The sequence below is a fragment of the Myotis yumanensis genome, unplaced genomic scaffold, assembly GCF_028538775.1.
Source record: "Myotis yumanensis isolate MYYU_CA2020_CCGP unplaced genomic scaffold, mMyoYum1.0.hap1 SCAF_16, whole genome shotgun sequence".
NCBI lineage: Eukaryota > Metazoa > Chordata > Mammalia > Chiroptera > Vespertilionidae > Myotis > Myotis yumanensis.
The window spans coordinates 33,867,008-33,882,505 of record NW_027223767.1 but is presented as its reverse complement, the minus strand read 5'-3'; the positions used below and the strand labels follow the sequence as shown (position 1 = coordinate 33,882,505).

Sequence of the window (15,498 nt, the reverse complement as noted above, 5' to 3'; positions counted from 1 at the left end):
ACAATAATTATTTGTTGGAAGGCTGTACCCAGACTCTGAATTACAAAGCATGATTTACAGTCTTGGAGGGTAACGATGGGTCCACCTGTAGATTTGATCTTCTTTACAGAAGATGGACGAGAGAGGGGATTTTTTTAGAGTTTAGTTTGTCTTCTGTTGCACCCAATCACTCAAAGCTAGTCAGAGTATTTTCCTGAGTCAGGAGCCTTGAAATGAAAATGCCATAACTGTCGGTGAGAGCGATGAGCAAGATCAATACAAATTGCCACAGCTGGGGAGGTGAGGGGGACATTAATTTAGCATTCTGTGTCTGCAAAAGACTGCATTTTCCAATACTAGACGAATGCACAAGTGGGAGAATTTAGTGATGTGTTGAAATTCCTGGCGGGGGAGGGGAGGAGGGATGGGGGCGGGGGGGGGGCGGGAAGCCTTGTGGTTTTGTTTGCTGCTGAGTGTATGGCCTAGCAAATCATACTAACACCGGCACCTAAACCATAAGGCAGGACTTAAATCACCCTTCTAGACCAGGTTTCTCACAAGCCATTTATATTGTTTTCATCATTACTTTGGTGGTTGGAAGTGTGGCGAAGTACACAAGCTATCGAATGGCTGGGTAACTTTTACTGCGTCCGTAAGGCTGTGTTAAGATATTCTGACATTGCAGGAATCATGATTTGTCCGCGCATAGATTTATACTGACTTCTTTATAGCAGACTGACAAGTAGGGGACTTTTTAAAAGATCAGTCTGTCTTATGTTGCACCCAGTAACTCAGAATATTAAAGTGAGGTCTGACTTATTCGATCCCAACACACTATCTAAACTTCCTTTCCATTGTCACGTGTATGATTAACACAAGGAATGTTTTTTTTTTTTTTCCTCACCCACCGCCAAAGTAGTTCAAACAACAAATAGCAAGAAGTTTATGTGGCTTTGAACATGAACTAATTACTTAAGGACCAGAAATGCAGTCTTTTCATAATGTTCTACAAGACAGACCAATAAATGTGCATTCTTCTTATAATGTTCTACAAATAAGACTCAGCACTTTGCTATTATTTCTACATTGATAAGCCCAGTCCATCAAAATCTTACTGGTGAAAGGGCGTATTGAGCATCATGGTGGGTTGCTCCAGAGTTACAGATGGAGGGGGTCAGTGCATTTGGCTTTTTCCCCTCTGCTTAGCAAGAATGACCTAATAGGCTACTGATACTCAAACTCCTTTCATTCTCCATAGAGTGATAGTGAGGAGGATCTTCTAGCCCAACCAGGATTACCTATCAAGAATTCTGCGATGAACTTTGATTCCAGACTTCCAGCAATTGACCAAACATCCGTCAAGCAGAAACATAAAAGTACCATGACTGCAAGGCAACCAGAGAAAGTGGGCTCCAGCAAACCCTCTCCAGGTGAGTAGCTGGTTTATTCCGATTCACAAATTCTAGAACCCCGGTGTGACAGGTAATGACAACTATCAAATTGGTGATGTTGATTACATCCAAGTGGCTTCCAAGTGGCCAGTACAGCTTTTTGAGGGTCCGATGATCTTATGCAAATGGTCAAATTCATTTTGGGGAATAGCAGGTCAAGGAGGCATGGGTTATGCAGAGTAACTGTTGCCACTCCCTGCACTTTCTGCCCAGTCGTTGGCCTTGTGTGGCACTTGCTGGAATTGCTGCCTTTTCATCTTCTTCACCCTTAGCGGGTGGGGTGGGGTCAGGAAATAAAGGCATTTGGCCCCAGGTATCAAGTTTTATGACTCAAGCAAGAGCATGAAGAGAAGCTTTCACAAGCATCTGAATGGCAGAATTTATAGCCAAGAAAGAGTAATTAAGGCCTCCGCTTCTGAGGTTGTCCTCTCTGGGAGAGAAGGGGCTTGATAAATCCTCCCTTTTGTGCAATTTGGTAAATAATTTACTCTTCAGCTGCCTTTGAAGCAAAGACCAGCCCTCTGCTTGAGGCAGGAGTGATTTAACAGTATCCAGAAAGGGGATAAATTCAACTGCACGGTTAGAGTCCCCCGGGCTCATTCCCATCAGAGCCAACATCTGTAGGACAAACTCGATTCCTCTGGGAACTGGCGTGGACGCTGGGGTAACGGGGAAGAGAGTCTGCCGTCTGCTCGCAGTGCCATGGAAATGATCCAAATTAACTGCCGAAGGATTCACAAATAGCGTGTGATTCACTTACATCCAAGCCACGACTCCTTTCTAATCCTAAATAGCTCTTGTCATACAATCATCCACCCAGTTAAGTCTTAATGTAAAGAAAATGGCAGCTCTCAGGTTAACCACCCACATTTTATTGCTTTTAATGAAGAAAAAAGCAAATGAACTTCTGAAATGATGTCCTTTCGGGCAAAGCCCCAACTCTTTTTTTCTTACTTAATCAGGGGGATACATCATCATAGTTAATATCTCACTTGGAAGATTTTTAGTAGGAATTGGTGTCTTAACTCTGCTGTTTAAGAATGAAATAAGGCAGATAGGATCATTTCCCAAATATTTCAAAATACATGTTGTAACTTATTGAATTGAGGATGTTTTTAATAGAAAAAAATGAATTTAAGTTTAAATAATGCAACTCCATACACTTGATATAATTTTTAGCTTTCTTGCTAAAGCCGGGTAGCTGCTGCATGGTGTGCTTTGTCATCTGTTGAAAACTATTATTAAAATGAACAGTGTAGGCTCACTCAATGATTTTAGCGTGTCTGATTAATACAGATGTAAATGCTCCATATGGAACTTACAACACTGACAAAAAGGATGAGTTAACTCACTTTACATTCTATAAAACATTAAATTTGAAGAATTACTAGAGTGCAAAGCACCAAGGTTTAGGCAAGAGAGCCAAGTTGGCAGAAAAATGTCAATTTCATCAAATGAGGGATGTTACTTGTAATAAAAATCCTTTAAAAATTACCACCTTGCCCGGCCAGCGTGGCTCAGTGGTTGAGTGTTGACCTATGAACCAGGAGGTCATGGTTCGATTCCCAGTCAGGACACATGCCCGGGTTGTGGGCTTGGTCCCCGGTTTGAGGCAGAAGGCAGCCAATCAATGATTCTTTCTCATCATTGATGTTTCTATCTTTCCCTCTCCCTTCCTCTCTGAAATCAATACAAATATATTTTTTAAAAACAAAATAAAAACTACCACCTTTATTATCATATTATGGTCCAAATCATGTCCCAGACCCATACAGCCATGAGCTGGACCATGGCCTGGCTGTCCAGGGAGTATAGCAGCCCTGGTGACATGTCAGTTGCTATAGAAACCAAACTCATTGTGCAACAAACTGGGCTGGTCATGAAGTTGGCTGAAAGCAAAGCCTTGGTGTGTTAAGATCTGTTCTATTTTCAAGTGTAGACTCACCCCTTAAGGAGCCCCTCAGAGTTCCTTAATTAGCAGAGCAAAATGGGAGCCCAGAGACATGGCAGGAATTTAAGCTGAGTCTCTTCAGGAACAGGCAAACTGACTGATGGGGACAACTCAGAAAATTCAGACAAATGCCCTATTACAGAAAAAAAGGACTTGGGCCCTGAATTATGTGGACACATTGATCTAAATCACCAGGTATAGTTATCATTTCCTGCTTTTCTTCACCTCTGTAGAGAAATTATTTTCCTAAAGCATTTTAGAGTAAATCCAAAGTTGGCAGAGAGTCACCAAAAGTTCTTTCCATGTCAGACCTCGAATTCTTTGCAAAACTGAAGCATCAAACATGCAAATTCTTTGCAACATCTGCCTCATAGGTTGGCCTTCCAGATGGTGTTAGGCCAGACCTCTACCAAATAAAATAATGTAGCTGGGACAACAAGTGTTGGCGAGGATGTGGAGAAAAAGAGAACCTTTGTGCACTGCTGGTGGGAATGCAGAATGTAGCCACTTTGGAAAACACTACAAAGTCACCTCAAAAAATTAAAAATGGAACTGCTTTATGACCTAGTGATTCATCTTCTGGAAATTTATCCAAAGAAACCTGAAACACAAATTCGAAAGAATATATACACCCCTATGATCATTGCAGTGTTATTTACAACAGCCAAGATTTGGAAGCAGCCCAAGTGCCCATCAGTAGATGAGTGGATAAAAAAGCTGTGGTACATTTACACAATGGCATACTACTCTGCTGTAAAAAGGAAGAAAATTTTACCCTTTGCAACAGCATGGGTGGACCTGGAGAACATTATGCTAAGTGAAATAAACCAGGCAGGGAAAGACAAGCATCAAATGATTTCGTTCATGTGTGGAATTTAATGAGCAAACTGAACTACCACGAAAAATAGAGACAGACTCATAGATAGAAAACAGGCAGACAGATCTGGTGTATGTGTTGAGGAGGGGGATATTGGGGGTGCTGGTGGAGGGGTTGAGCAAAAAGGAAAAAAAAGAGAGAGAAAACTCATGGACATGGACAACAGTGTGGTGACTGCGGGGGTAGGAGGTGTAAGCGAGCATAAAGGGGATAAATGGTGATGGAAAAAATTAAAGTAAATTACATTTTAAAAAATAATGTAGCCGGGGAATGTGACTTCCATGCAAATCTATGCAATGATGAGCCACGTCATAAAAAAGTTTTTCCTTCTATGTGAACTGCTGTCTAGGACCCCTAAAATGGCTCTTTACAATAGAGGAACAATCCGTGCTCTCTACAAATAGATTTATAACTGAGAAGGCGTCAGATGTTCATCGTTCTTCCCACTATTAGAAAGAGTTCACACATTTTAAATTAAGTCCATATATTCCCTGGAACCGTTTCTAAATGAGTTGGCTTGTGCTTCTCCTTACTATCTTTCTCCACCGGGGTGTGCAGGTTATGGGTGGGCACGTGCTTTGGAGTCAAAATGCTTGGATTAGCATCTGGGCCCCATTGCTTACTTGCTCTGTACCTTTGAGAAAGTAACTCCTTGTGCCTCAGTTTCCTCATCTGTAAAATGGGGGGCGGGGGTCAAAGGTGAGATCTGCTTTGAGGAGTAAATGATAAAACTGTGCTCAGCTGTAGAATACTGCCTGACACCATAGGCCCTTGATATATTATTCTATAGCATCGTGAATCCAGCACATAAGAGCTGCGTTTAATAAGGAGAAGGAACTAGAAAATGCTTTTGTCTTTATCTTAATGTTGTCACCCCTTCCCTCCAACCTTTTTTTATTCCTTTGCCAAAGATCAGTTATATTTTTAAAATGCTAACATAAATACAGGTCCAGACACTTTTACTACACCCTGAATTCCCAAAGCAAAACACCAAATGGAGAGAGATGAATGATCAGAAAGCATTTACCAAGCCAGAGATTGGCTTTAGCTCCCCAAAGACATGGAAAAGCCAGGCAGGCTCAAGGCCCAGCTGGGTCCGATGTGCAGCTGATTCAGAAATCCGACCTCATGATCAAGGTGGACACTGATACAGGGTGAGAAAGAAGCCTGGCAGCGTCACATACTCCTCTTTCGGAATTCTGAATGGGTCTGTAGGAGACAGAATGGTCAGCAGGCCTGGCGAGGACAGGGAAGGGCAGGGAGCTACGGTGGCCTCTGGCTCCCGGACTCCTTCCTGCTCCCCAGACCCCTCCAAGCCCAGCCCAAGTTGGAAAGGAGCCACCTCTCCTACCCAGGACACACAGAGGCATCCAAAGGCCACTGTGCTGTGGGGCTCTGGCTGCTGGAGTCCTACAGTGCTCTCTACCCCAGTGCCAGGCACAGGGGAAGTGAGGGTGCCCTCTCCTGCCCTGTCTTCTCACCTAGAGCTTGGGCATCGTCCCCTGGTTATGTGCCAGGAAAGCGGATCTGGATGGAGTCCTGGAGCCTGCTTCCAAAATCTTGCCCTTTAAAACAAAGCCAAGCATTCTGAAATTATCCTCACTTATTATTGAGTTCAATGTTAGTCATTACCAGACTCAGATTTGTAGGAGTGGCAGGGCCTATTCAGCCTAATAGCGGCTTATCATGAAGATGTGTTCTGGTAAAACTAAGAAAAACCAGGGAATTCAGTCTATGAAGATAAACATCTAAAATTACCGTGGTCTCTTTTGAATTGGGGAATATCTATTTGAAGAGGAGCTTGGGAGAGAAATTTGAGGCAAATTCCAAGTCTTTATAACCTACCTTGCAAATAAATCCTGAAGATTTTCTCTGAAAGGTTAAGGCTAATGGGTTTCCAGGCGAGTCTGCTGGTGACCAACAACTTTCTTTTAAAAAAAAAAAAAAATATATATATATATATATATATATATATATATATGTATATATTTATATTGATTTTCAGAGAAGAAGGGAGAGGGAGAGGGATAGAAACATCAATGATGAGAGAGAGTGATCTGCTGCCTCCTGCACGCCCCCCACTGGGGATTGAGCCTGAAACCCTGGCATGTGCCCTGACCGGAATCGGACCATGGCCTCTTGGTTCATAGATCGGCGCTCAACCACTGAGCCATGATGGCCGGGCTGTCCAACAACTTTCCAAGTTACCTGCCCAAGTTAGAAAACAACCAGCAGAACTGGATGCTGCCATTTTTACACAGATCATCATCATTCTCAGCCCTTCTATGGCAACGCTTCCAAGACAGAGGGGCTCAGGGGTGTCACAGAGCAGAATGTGAAGTCCTGGCTCAGAATCCTGATCCACCACTTTATAGCCTGTAAATGTGAACTGGCAACTTCTCCAAACTCAGTTTCCTCCTCAGCAAAGCGGAGTTATTGCCTGTCTCACCAGGTAGACAGGACTAAAACCCTGGGTCTAGACTAGGCCTCGGGTAAAGGTTAATCCCCGGTGGCCCCTCTGCTCATGGAGCCTGCCCAACACCATATGCTGCTCTCGGGTTAGCCTCTTCACAAGAGAAATTGTAGTTTGAGATGTAAGAGAGACTATAACTTGATTACAAAACCTTTTCATTATTTGATTCTCAATGAAGACATCCATTTATCCAGTCCCTATGGGATGCTAGCAAATACATTCACCTGCCCCCACGGTCCCCGGGTATATGATGCCAGGGTGCACTGGTTTTCTCGCCCATCGCTCATCCATTCACTTCATTCATTCATTCACTGCATGCTTACCTGCCAGCCACGGCATGGGTGCCGGGGATACAGAAATAAAACACACAGGGCCTGCCCTCCAGGGCTCACAGCCTCGCGGGCGGGAAGGACACCCACCTGCCCTGACCAGTCAGTTGTGAGAGCGTTGAGTGGGCTGAGAACCCTGAAGGATGGGCAGGGGGGAGGGGGTTAGCCAGGGGAGCAAGGCAAGAAAGATGTGCCTCAGGATATACTGAGTGTGCGAAGGCACGGAGGGGAGAGAGCAAAGAAGAGGGGAAGAGAGAGGCGGACAGACAGGCATCAAGGAACTACCAATCAGCTGTGGCCTCGTGTCTCCAAGTGTCCCCAGACCAGGAGGCATCACCCGAGAGCCTGTCAGAAACACAGACCCTCGTGTCCCAACCCAGACTTACTGAGTCAGACCTGCCTTTAACAAGCCCTCTGCACATTGGAGCTTGAGAAGCTCTGGTGTAGGGTCAGGCTGCCGATTAGGATGTGTAGGGTATAAAGCTGACACCCTACAGGAAGGCAGGGACCAGGTGCCCACGGGCCTTGAATGTCATGCTGAAGGCGATAGAGCATCAGTCACGGACAGAGGCCGGGCAGGAAGTGATGCGAGCAGACTGGCATTTTTTAAAGCTGAGTCTGGCTGTAGCACGGAAAGGGGACTGGCTGGGAAGGTGAGGACGCCGAACACAGGCCGAGACCAGAGAAGCAGTAGCTGCTGTGGACCCGGAGAGAAAGGAGAAGGGCTTGGCCAGGAGCAGACGCAGAGGGGATAGGGAAGAGGGCCCGGGCTTGAGGGATGTTGAAGGAAGTAAACCTGATGGAACTCGGTGACTGTTGGGTGTGGACATGAGGAAAAAGAAAGAATCAAAGAAAACTTGGCGTCCAGGCCCAGAAAACTAGGCCAGCGGTGGTTGCCTTCGCCAAGGCTGAGAAAGTGAGAAGAGGGCGGGTCCCCTTCTGTGGGTGCTGCCTCGGGGGGGCCAGGCAGGAGGGCCAGGAGGAAATGCCAGGAAGCCCCCAGGTACCCAGGTCTGCGGCTCAGCACAGATCTCAGCTGCCAGGAGGAATCCAAGGGCCTCCCGTGAGCAAGAGGCGGCTGAAACCACAAGCGTCTCCCCGTGAGAGTGGATGGAGTAAGAAGAGAGAAGACGAAGGAACCTTGGGGGCTAAGAACAGTTAGGGGGGAAATGCGTGAAGACAACTCCGGAGAAATGATCTGAGAAGCAGGAACCACTCGCTGCAGGAGCCAAGAGAGGCGTTTGGAGGGAGGGCGTGGATCACAGCGTCAGGTGCTGCAGAGGCTTCAAGTAACTCGGGACGAGGCCCCTGCCTTCCAGGGTCAGGCCCGCCCCTGGGATATTGCGGGTGCAGGTCCAGACCCCAGAATAAAGCGACTGTCACAATGCAGCGAGTCGTGATGTTTTTGCTGGTGGAGGGTCTTGCCTTTCATTTGTAAAAAAAACCAACACCTGTGACGCACATGGAGCAAAGCCCAGGAAAACAAGGCTTGCCTTCTGATGGTTTTCAACTGGGGTGGCTCCAATGATGGCATTTTAGAACTGGAACTGATTATAGCTGTAGCATCTCCTAAACTTCTCTGATGTTAAGAATCACCAGGGAGGTACCTAATTAAGATACTCGCTCCTGGTCCCCATCCCCGACCCAGAGCGTCAGAACCTCCAGAAAAGGGGCCTGCGAAACTGGGCTTTTAACAAGCGCTACAGCAGATTCTCGTCAGAGAGGTCTGGGCACCTATCCCAGAGCCTGGCTTCTCAAGCTTTAAAGTTCACAAGAAACACCCGCGACCTTGATAAACTGCAGGTTCTGAGTCAGTAGGTTTGGATGGGCTCAGAAGCTCCCCGGTGATGTCCAAGGGCCGCCCTTGGAGGAGCAAGGCTAGAGAGCACACCCGTCTCATTTTGCAGATGAGGAAACAGGTTTCAGGCAGGTAAGCAGTTGAGCCAAGGTGACCCAGCTGGTGAGTGGCAGAGCTGAGAGATTTGTCATGCCCGAGGGGGTCTCTCTGATCGTGACTGCTCCTTCAGGTGCCCCCTTTCTGCCTTCAGCAAGGTTGGCAGATTGAGTGTGAAGTTAGCGGGCAAATCATTAACTTCACTTGGACTCCTCCCTCGCCCACCTGCTTTCCCCCCTCGGCCCCTCTCCCTTCCCTTGACCCCACCAGGGTCTCTCGGCTTCTCTCTCTTTCCCCAAGCTTCCCCTCTGCCGCAGAAAGGCCAGGTGAAGGCATGGCCACCGCCTCCGACCGGGGGCAGCTGGAGGGCTGAGGGGAAGAGCCTTACCTAAGTGATCCTGCCGGCCACCATATGCTGCTGCCGGAACAGCTCATTAGACGGCCTGTGGGAGCTGCAAGGGACCGAGAGCTTCCACACGGGAACTTGGTGGGGGAAGAACTTTCCGGCATCTGTCAGGGATGCCAGAGACCGTTGGCTGGGAAAAGGTGTGATGGTCGATGACAAGTTTCTGGTAGACTCTTCAGTGACCTTGCCGTCCCAGCTAGGTGCCTCCTGCCCCACGACCCCTGGAGAGGGCCCTCCCCCCCAACAAAGAACAATTTTTGAGTTTTGATTCATTTCCAGACCTTTTTTATGTCCTTTCCCGCCGTGAGTGCTGCTTCCTGACTGCTCTTTTTCTTTTGTGCAGGTGACAGCAGAGAGCACCCCCTGTTCTGTGTTGAATATTCCCCTTACTGCTCCGTCTTTGCTTTCTCCCCTGTCCTGCGGCCCAATACCAATTACTGCTGCCTCCTCCTGCCGCTCGTGCCACCTGCCTCCCCGGTGGCCCAGGGCCCTTCCCCCCACCTCCCTCCAGTGTCCTTCCCCTCCTCTGTGAGCGCCCTGGCCTCCCCGAGCCCTGTGCCCCCGTCGCCAGCGACCCTGTGCTATTTCCCAATCTCCTCCCCCGCCCCATTGGAGACCCCTGTGCTGTGCCTGCCAGGCCCCAGGAGGCCCAGTAAAATTTACCTCCTGTGGTAATTGGCCCTGAGCAAGGCACACAGCACAGTGGAGTCGGGGAGAGGGGGACATCAGCTCCCAGAAGGCAGGTGGACGGGAGGGGGCCCAGAGGGCCATGCCAAGACCAACCAAACCCAGGAGGTTGTGTGCAGGGGAGGAGCAGGAAGAGGAGACAGCGGCTGCCACTTCAACCCTCCTCTAGCGCTGAGGAGTGAACCACCAATAAAATCCCATCACCTCTCAAGGCTCATTTGATTTCTTCACTCCTGTGTCTGGCACCCTCGGGAATGTTGCCACCAGAGAGCCGACGGGCTCTCGCGGCTGATCAGCCCCCGGGCTGTGTGCATGTGCGCACGCCAGGCGGCCCTGGGAGAGGCACCCGGGCCAGGGCCTTGGGAAAACACACGCTGGAACTGAAAACCCCTTCCCACCACACTGAGGAGGGACCGATTAAAGGGCTCGGTCGCTGTTTACATTCCCTTTTCTGCCTACTTATTAGGCACTGCATTTCCCCAAATCAAAAATCTCACCTCCTGGGTTCCAAAATAAAACATATTTATGGTCCATAATTAGGCTTTAATGAAGATCTCCTCTGGGTACGTGAGACAACACACATTTCCAACCACTCAGATAGATGCGGCCTGTTACTTTTGACTGTACAGAAAGCGGCCTATTACACTAGGCAACACCAGCACTGGTACTGAGCTGTAATTCTTCCCACCAACTAAAGGAAGCAATAAGATTGTTTTAAAAGGCATCTTTTGGACAGAATCTTGGCACCTCCTAGGCACCGGGCATCTGAGTCAAGGTAGAAAGGGTGAGGGGTCAAGGTTCAGGAATTGTATTGTTTGGTTTCTCATTCTTTTCAACTTTGTCTACCAAGAACTTTGTAAGGGCCCAGCCAGTGTGGCTCATGTGACCCATGAACCAGGAGGTCACAGACCGATTCCGGTCAAGGGCACATGCCCGGGTTGCAGGCTTGACCCCCAGGAGGGGGCGTGCAGGAGGCAGCGGATCAGTAATTTCTCTCTCATCATTGATGTTTCTATCCCTCTCCCCTTCCTCTCTCTGAAATCAATAAAAACATATTTTTTTTAAAAGTGTTTTAAAAAAGAACTGTACTATGGCAAGTGATGTGAGGCACTGAGCAATTTTTAGGTGCAATGGTCCTGACTCCCAGTCGTCAGGAACTTGTATAAATAGGAGATTTCTACCTTTGTTTCCTTTCCTGGTCCAATGAAGAACTATTCAGTCAACAACTACTTTGTCAAGAAGAGAACTGAGGCCAGACACCTTTATCTCAACAGCTGCTGGGTTTCTTTGCTACTGGAGGCGTCACCTTGCTCAGATCCCAACACAAAGTATGGGTTTTGCATTGTCCAAAGCAAACCACCATCTTCCCAGTGTTCACTGACCAACTTCAGGAGGTCGAATTGCCTGGTGACGGAGGTCCTGAACCCAATCCACTCCCTCCTCTGTAAGGCCAAGGGCCTAGCACCTGAAGAGGGAGTTGTATTTCATCTTCCTGTGTAAATGTTACTTGGTCTTCCTCAGATGAATATATGTATCGTGCCACGTGGAGCAACATCCCTAGAAAGGCCCCAGAGGGCTGACGTTTGGTTCACTTTGGGGAGTAGGTGGGGTGCTAAGGACTGGAGCCCAGGTACATAAAAACCTATGCAATCTGGGTCACCTCATTTACGACTGCAGTTGCACCTGGAGAAGGAATATTTCACAGGAGTTTGCTTTCCCTAGAACCTAAACGGCTCCACAGGGAAGAAGTCAGCAGTGCAGCCAAATTAGATTATAATCTTTAAGGTCATGACCAAAATGTCTTCCTCATCTTTGTGAACCCTCAAATTATTGCATAGCAAAGACACACAGGTATTTGTTGAACAAATTATAATAAAATAAAAAAAGAGTTGCTATTTGCCTTTTGGATTTTGTAAAAGGATTGAGGGAGAGTCAGGAATGAAGGTTATTGAGTAAGTTATTCTCGGCCTATGGAGCCTGCATGACAATAAGTTTCTGGTCCAATTCAGTTCTCTCCTGGGAGTGACTTCAGATTTCCAATTATTATCACTATTTATAGAAGCAGCAGCAGCTACCATTTTTAGCAGCTCATATGCACCAGACACCGAGTTAGACCATTTACATACACTATTGCTAACTCAACAAGATAGGAATATTCCCATTATACAGTTGCAGATACTGAGGTTGAAATTACAGACCTCAGGCAGGATCCTGCCTGAACTACCAGTGGTGATTTCTTCGCTGCCAGACCTGGTAAAACAGTCTCTGGACGTTCAGCTTTATTACTTTAGTTTGCTGAAAACTTGATTAGAGGAGACGTGGTAATGGAAATCATTTAAAAGAACGGATGCTTTGAAGAAGGCACTTTTTTTTTAATAAGAAAATAAAATGACCTATTACCTTAAGCCATCTTGGGTGTTTTGCAGAAGAAAAAAAAAATGGTTCTAATTTGGAAATCACTATAGTTTCAGCGGGATGCACCTTCTCCAGCCATGCAAATCATACCAGGCGAGTTTTATTTGTCCTGCAAGGTGGAGGGCTGGGGGGTGGGTGGCAACACACCAGCCGGCTAAAGACAGGGGCTCCATCCTTAAGGACCTTACAGTCTAGCTGGAGGGAGAAGGCACACGCATCAGGCAATTTGAGAATATTTAGATGCTAAAGGCCATAGAAGCCTGTAAGTTCTTGGCAACGCAGAGTCTGAACAGACTCGGTGGACGTAAAATTGGAAACAGACTTTGAAGGACCTGCTGGCTGGCAGGCCCTCTGAGAGGGAGGATCACTCCCCCTGAGGGTGTGAGGGGATGTGGATGGGGTGGGGCGGAGTGGGGGGTGGGGGGGGGCGGGGGGGGGGGGCGAGGCTGGGGAATTGCGATGTTCTACTGCCTGGGCTGCGAAGGAAATTTGAATATTCTGCTGGGATTCCTGCTGGAAATCAAAGTAGATGCCTGTGCCCAGGACCTTTGGGCCATGTCCCAGATACGCACTGGAGTTGGCCTGAGCCCCAAGCCTGCCCCTTCCCTGGTCCTCCCTCTGTTTCTTCCTCCGTAAATAAGAATCCCACTGCTTCCTCGAACCCTGTCCATCGGTGAGAGGTAGGAGCAGTTGTTGACTTCTGAGAGCTGGGAAGGGAGGCACCCTCGAAGAGAAGCCTCCGGATTGGAGGAAAGCAACTCGAGGTGCAGAGAAAGTGCCTCCCCCATTTTCTGTGCTGGGTCCCTTACTGGAAAGCCCTTGATCCCTCTCTGTCACCCTCCTCCTCTCACTCTCCTCTTGGTCAGTGACATTGTGTCGAGTCACCACTCTCCACCCTCCAAAGAATATGTTCTCATTTTCTGGAGAATTCTCTCCTTTCTGGTCATGCCCTCGGCCTCTCTGAGCTCCGCCAACTTGCTCTAAGCTTCCCTCTGCTAGTAACTTCCCTGTGGAACATAGTCCTCTCTGTGTTGGGGCGCAGAACCCACTGCCTTCCCCTCCTGGGGCCCGTCAGGAGGAGTAGGTAGTCTCCAACCATTGTGTTAAACGAGGCTTCGTGGGCTGCCAAGGAGAACTTCATTCCTTTCCTGACTCTGAATGAAAAGTATTCACGCAACCACAACTTACACTGGAACATAAATCCAGTTGTCCTCACAGTGCCAAAAACGGCTGCTCTCTCGCACACGCTGGGGGACCCTTCCCAGCTTCACCCCTGTTGCCTACTGGCTACGGCTATTTATGAAATTTCTGAACTGTCCAAAAGGGGATGAGCCAGGAAAATTCTCTTGGAAGGATTTAGTTCAGATACTCATGATTTCAACTACTTGTGAACTCAAGAACTTGTAGAGATGCATGGAAAATACTGAGACTCCCAAACTCACATGCACTTACGCTTAATAGTGATGAAGAAGGAACATGAGATTATTCATACCAATTAGCAACCTAGTTCAAGATGTGAATTTAAAAATGTATATTCGTGCCCGGTTGGCATGGCTCAGCTGTTGAGCGTTGAGCTATGAACCAGGAGATCACAGTTCAATTCCTGGTCAGGGCACATGCCTTGGTTGGTTGGGAGCTCGATTCCCAGTGTAGGACGTGCCGGAGGCAGCCAGTCAATGATTCTCATCATTGATGTTTCTATTTCTTGCTACCTCTCCCTCTCCCTTTCTCTCTAAAATCAATAAAATAAATATATATATATTTTTAAGTATATTCATTGGACAATTCAGTCCATGTAAGCACTCCAGCTATTGTCGTCCTGTGCGTGTATCATCCCAACACAGTGGTGGGGACCACAAAGGCAAGAAAAAGGGTATATGGTCCCCAGATGCTCGGGGTCCTTCTGGAAGGCCAGGTTAGCCGCCAATAAACAATCTGGGGGCATGGACATGCAGGTACCAAAAGGCTGGGATTCAGACTTGGATGGCACAGAAGGAGCAGGGCCTTTCTTCGTCCCGACGGTGCAAGGCTCTTGACAGTGGTAGCAACAGGCCCATCCCAACATCACTGAACCGGAAGCTAGAAACTTCTTAGCAAAAGAAAAGACATTACAGGTGTCACAGGTACGCACTCATGGTGAAAACAGCCGGGGAAGTAGATATTATTATTTCCATGAAACAGATGGGGAAACTGAGGCTTCGAGAAGTGATTGGCCCAAGCCCATGTGGCTACAAGGCTGTGTGACCAGGCTTCTCCCCTGATCTCCTGGCTTCGTTCTCTTAACTGCCTTCCCTATTGCAGGCCCTGTGAGCATTCTTTCTTTTCTGCGTGAGGATTTTTTTTCCCCATTGATTTTTAGACAGAGTGGAAGGAAGGAGGAGAGACAGTGAGAGACACATCGATTGGTTGCCTCCCACATGGGGATTGAGCTTGCAACCGAGGTACGTGCCCTTGATCAGAATCGAACCCGAGACCCTTCAGTCCGCGGGCCAAGGCTCTATCCACGGAGCCCAACTGGCTAGGGCCCTATGAGCATTCTTTATACCGAACATATTTTCCTGTAAAATATTCATTATGGAAAATTCATTTGCACCTTTCAGCAGCCCCGCCACCACAGATTTTGTCACGGAAGAGGAGGCCAAACCTGGGGAGAATGACAGTCAGCCCAGACATGCATAGCCCAAGAGGGGCTGGCGACAGAAGCAGACAGAAATCTCAGCTGCCAGGGAAGGCGCCGGCTCTCTGGGGAGCAGGTAAGGACCCGTGGCTCACGCGTCTTCGTCCTCAGAGAGAAGTGACTTGTCCTGTTATCTGATGAATTCTGTAGGGTTTTTAGACCCTGGTACTTTTATGTAAAGGAGAGTTACCTTACAATGAAACGCAAGGTTTTAAAAACAAACCATTGACCCTAGTTGCCTTCTCCGAGGGAGGTTGGTGGGGGAAAACAGGGCGGGGGAGTTTATTATTTTTCTCTGTCATCCCTCCATAAGCGTGACTGGTCATGTTTTGAGTGGATGCCCGCATTAGGCTTCCAGA

At 47.8% G+C, this 15,498-nt stretch overlaps 1 protein-coding gene across 1 annotated transcript in view; it reads left to right on the top strand.

Annotated features, from left to right (window-relative positions):
- Positions 1 to 15,498, top strand: part of MARCHF10 (membrane associated ring-CH-type finger 10) — an 81,775-nt gene that overhangs the window by 33,346 nt on the left and 32,931 nt on the right. The window contains exons 4-5 of the mRNA XM_070393161.1: positions 1,238 to 1,409; positions 15,063 to 15,215. Coding sequence (XP_070249262.1) covers positions 1,238 to 1,409; positions 15,063 to 15,215 — 325 coding nt within the window. The remainder of the gene's footprint in view (positions 1 to 1,237; positions 1,410 to 15,062; positions 15,216 to 15,498) is intronic.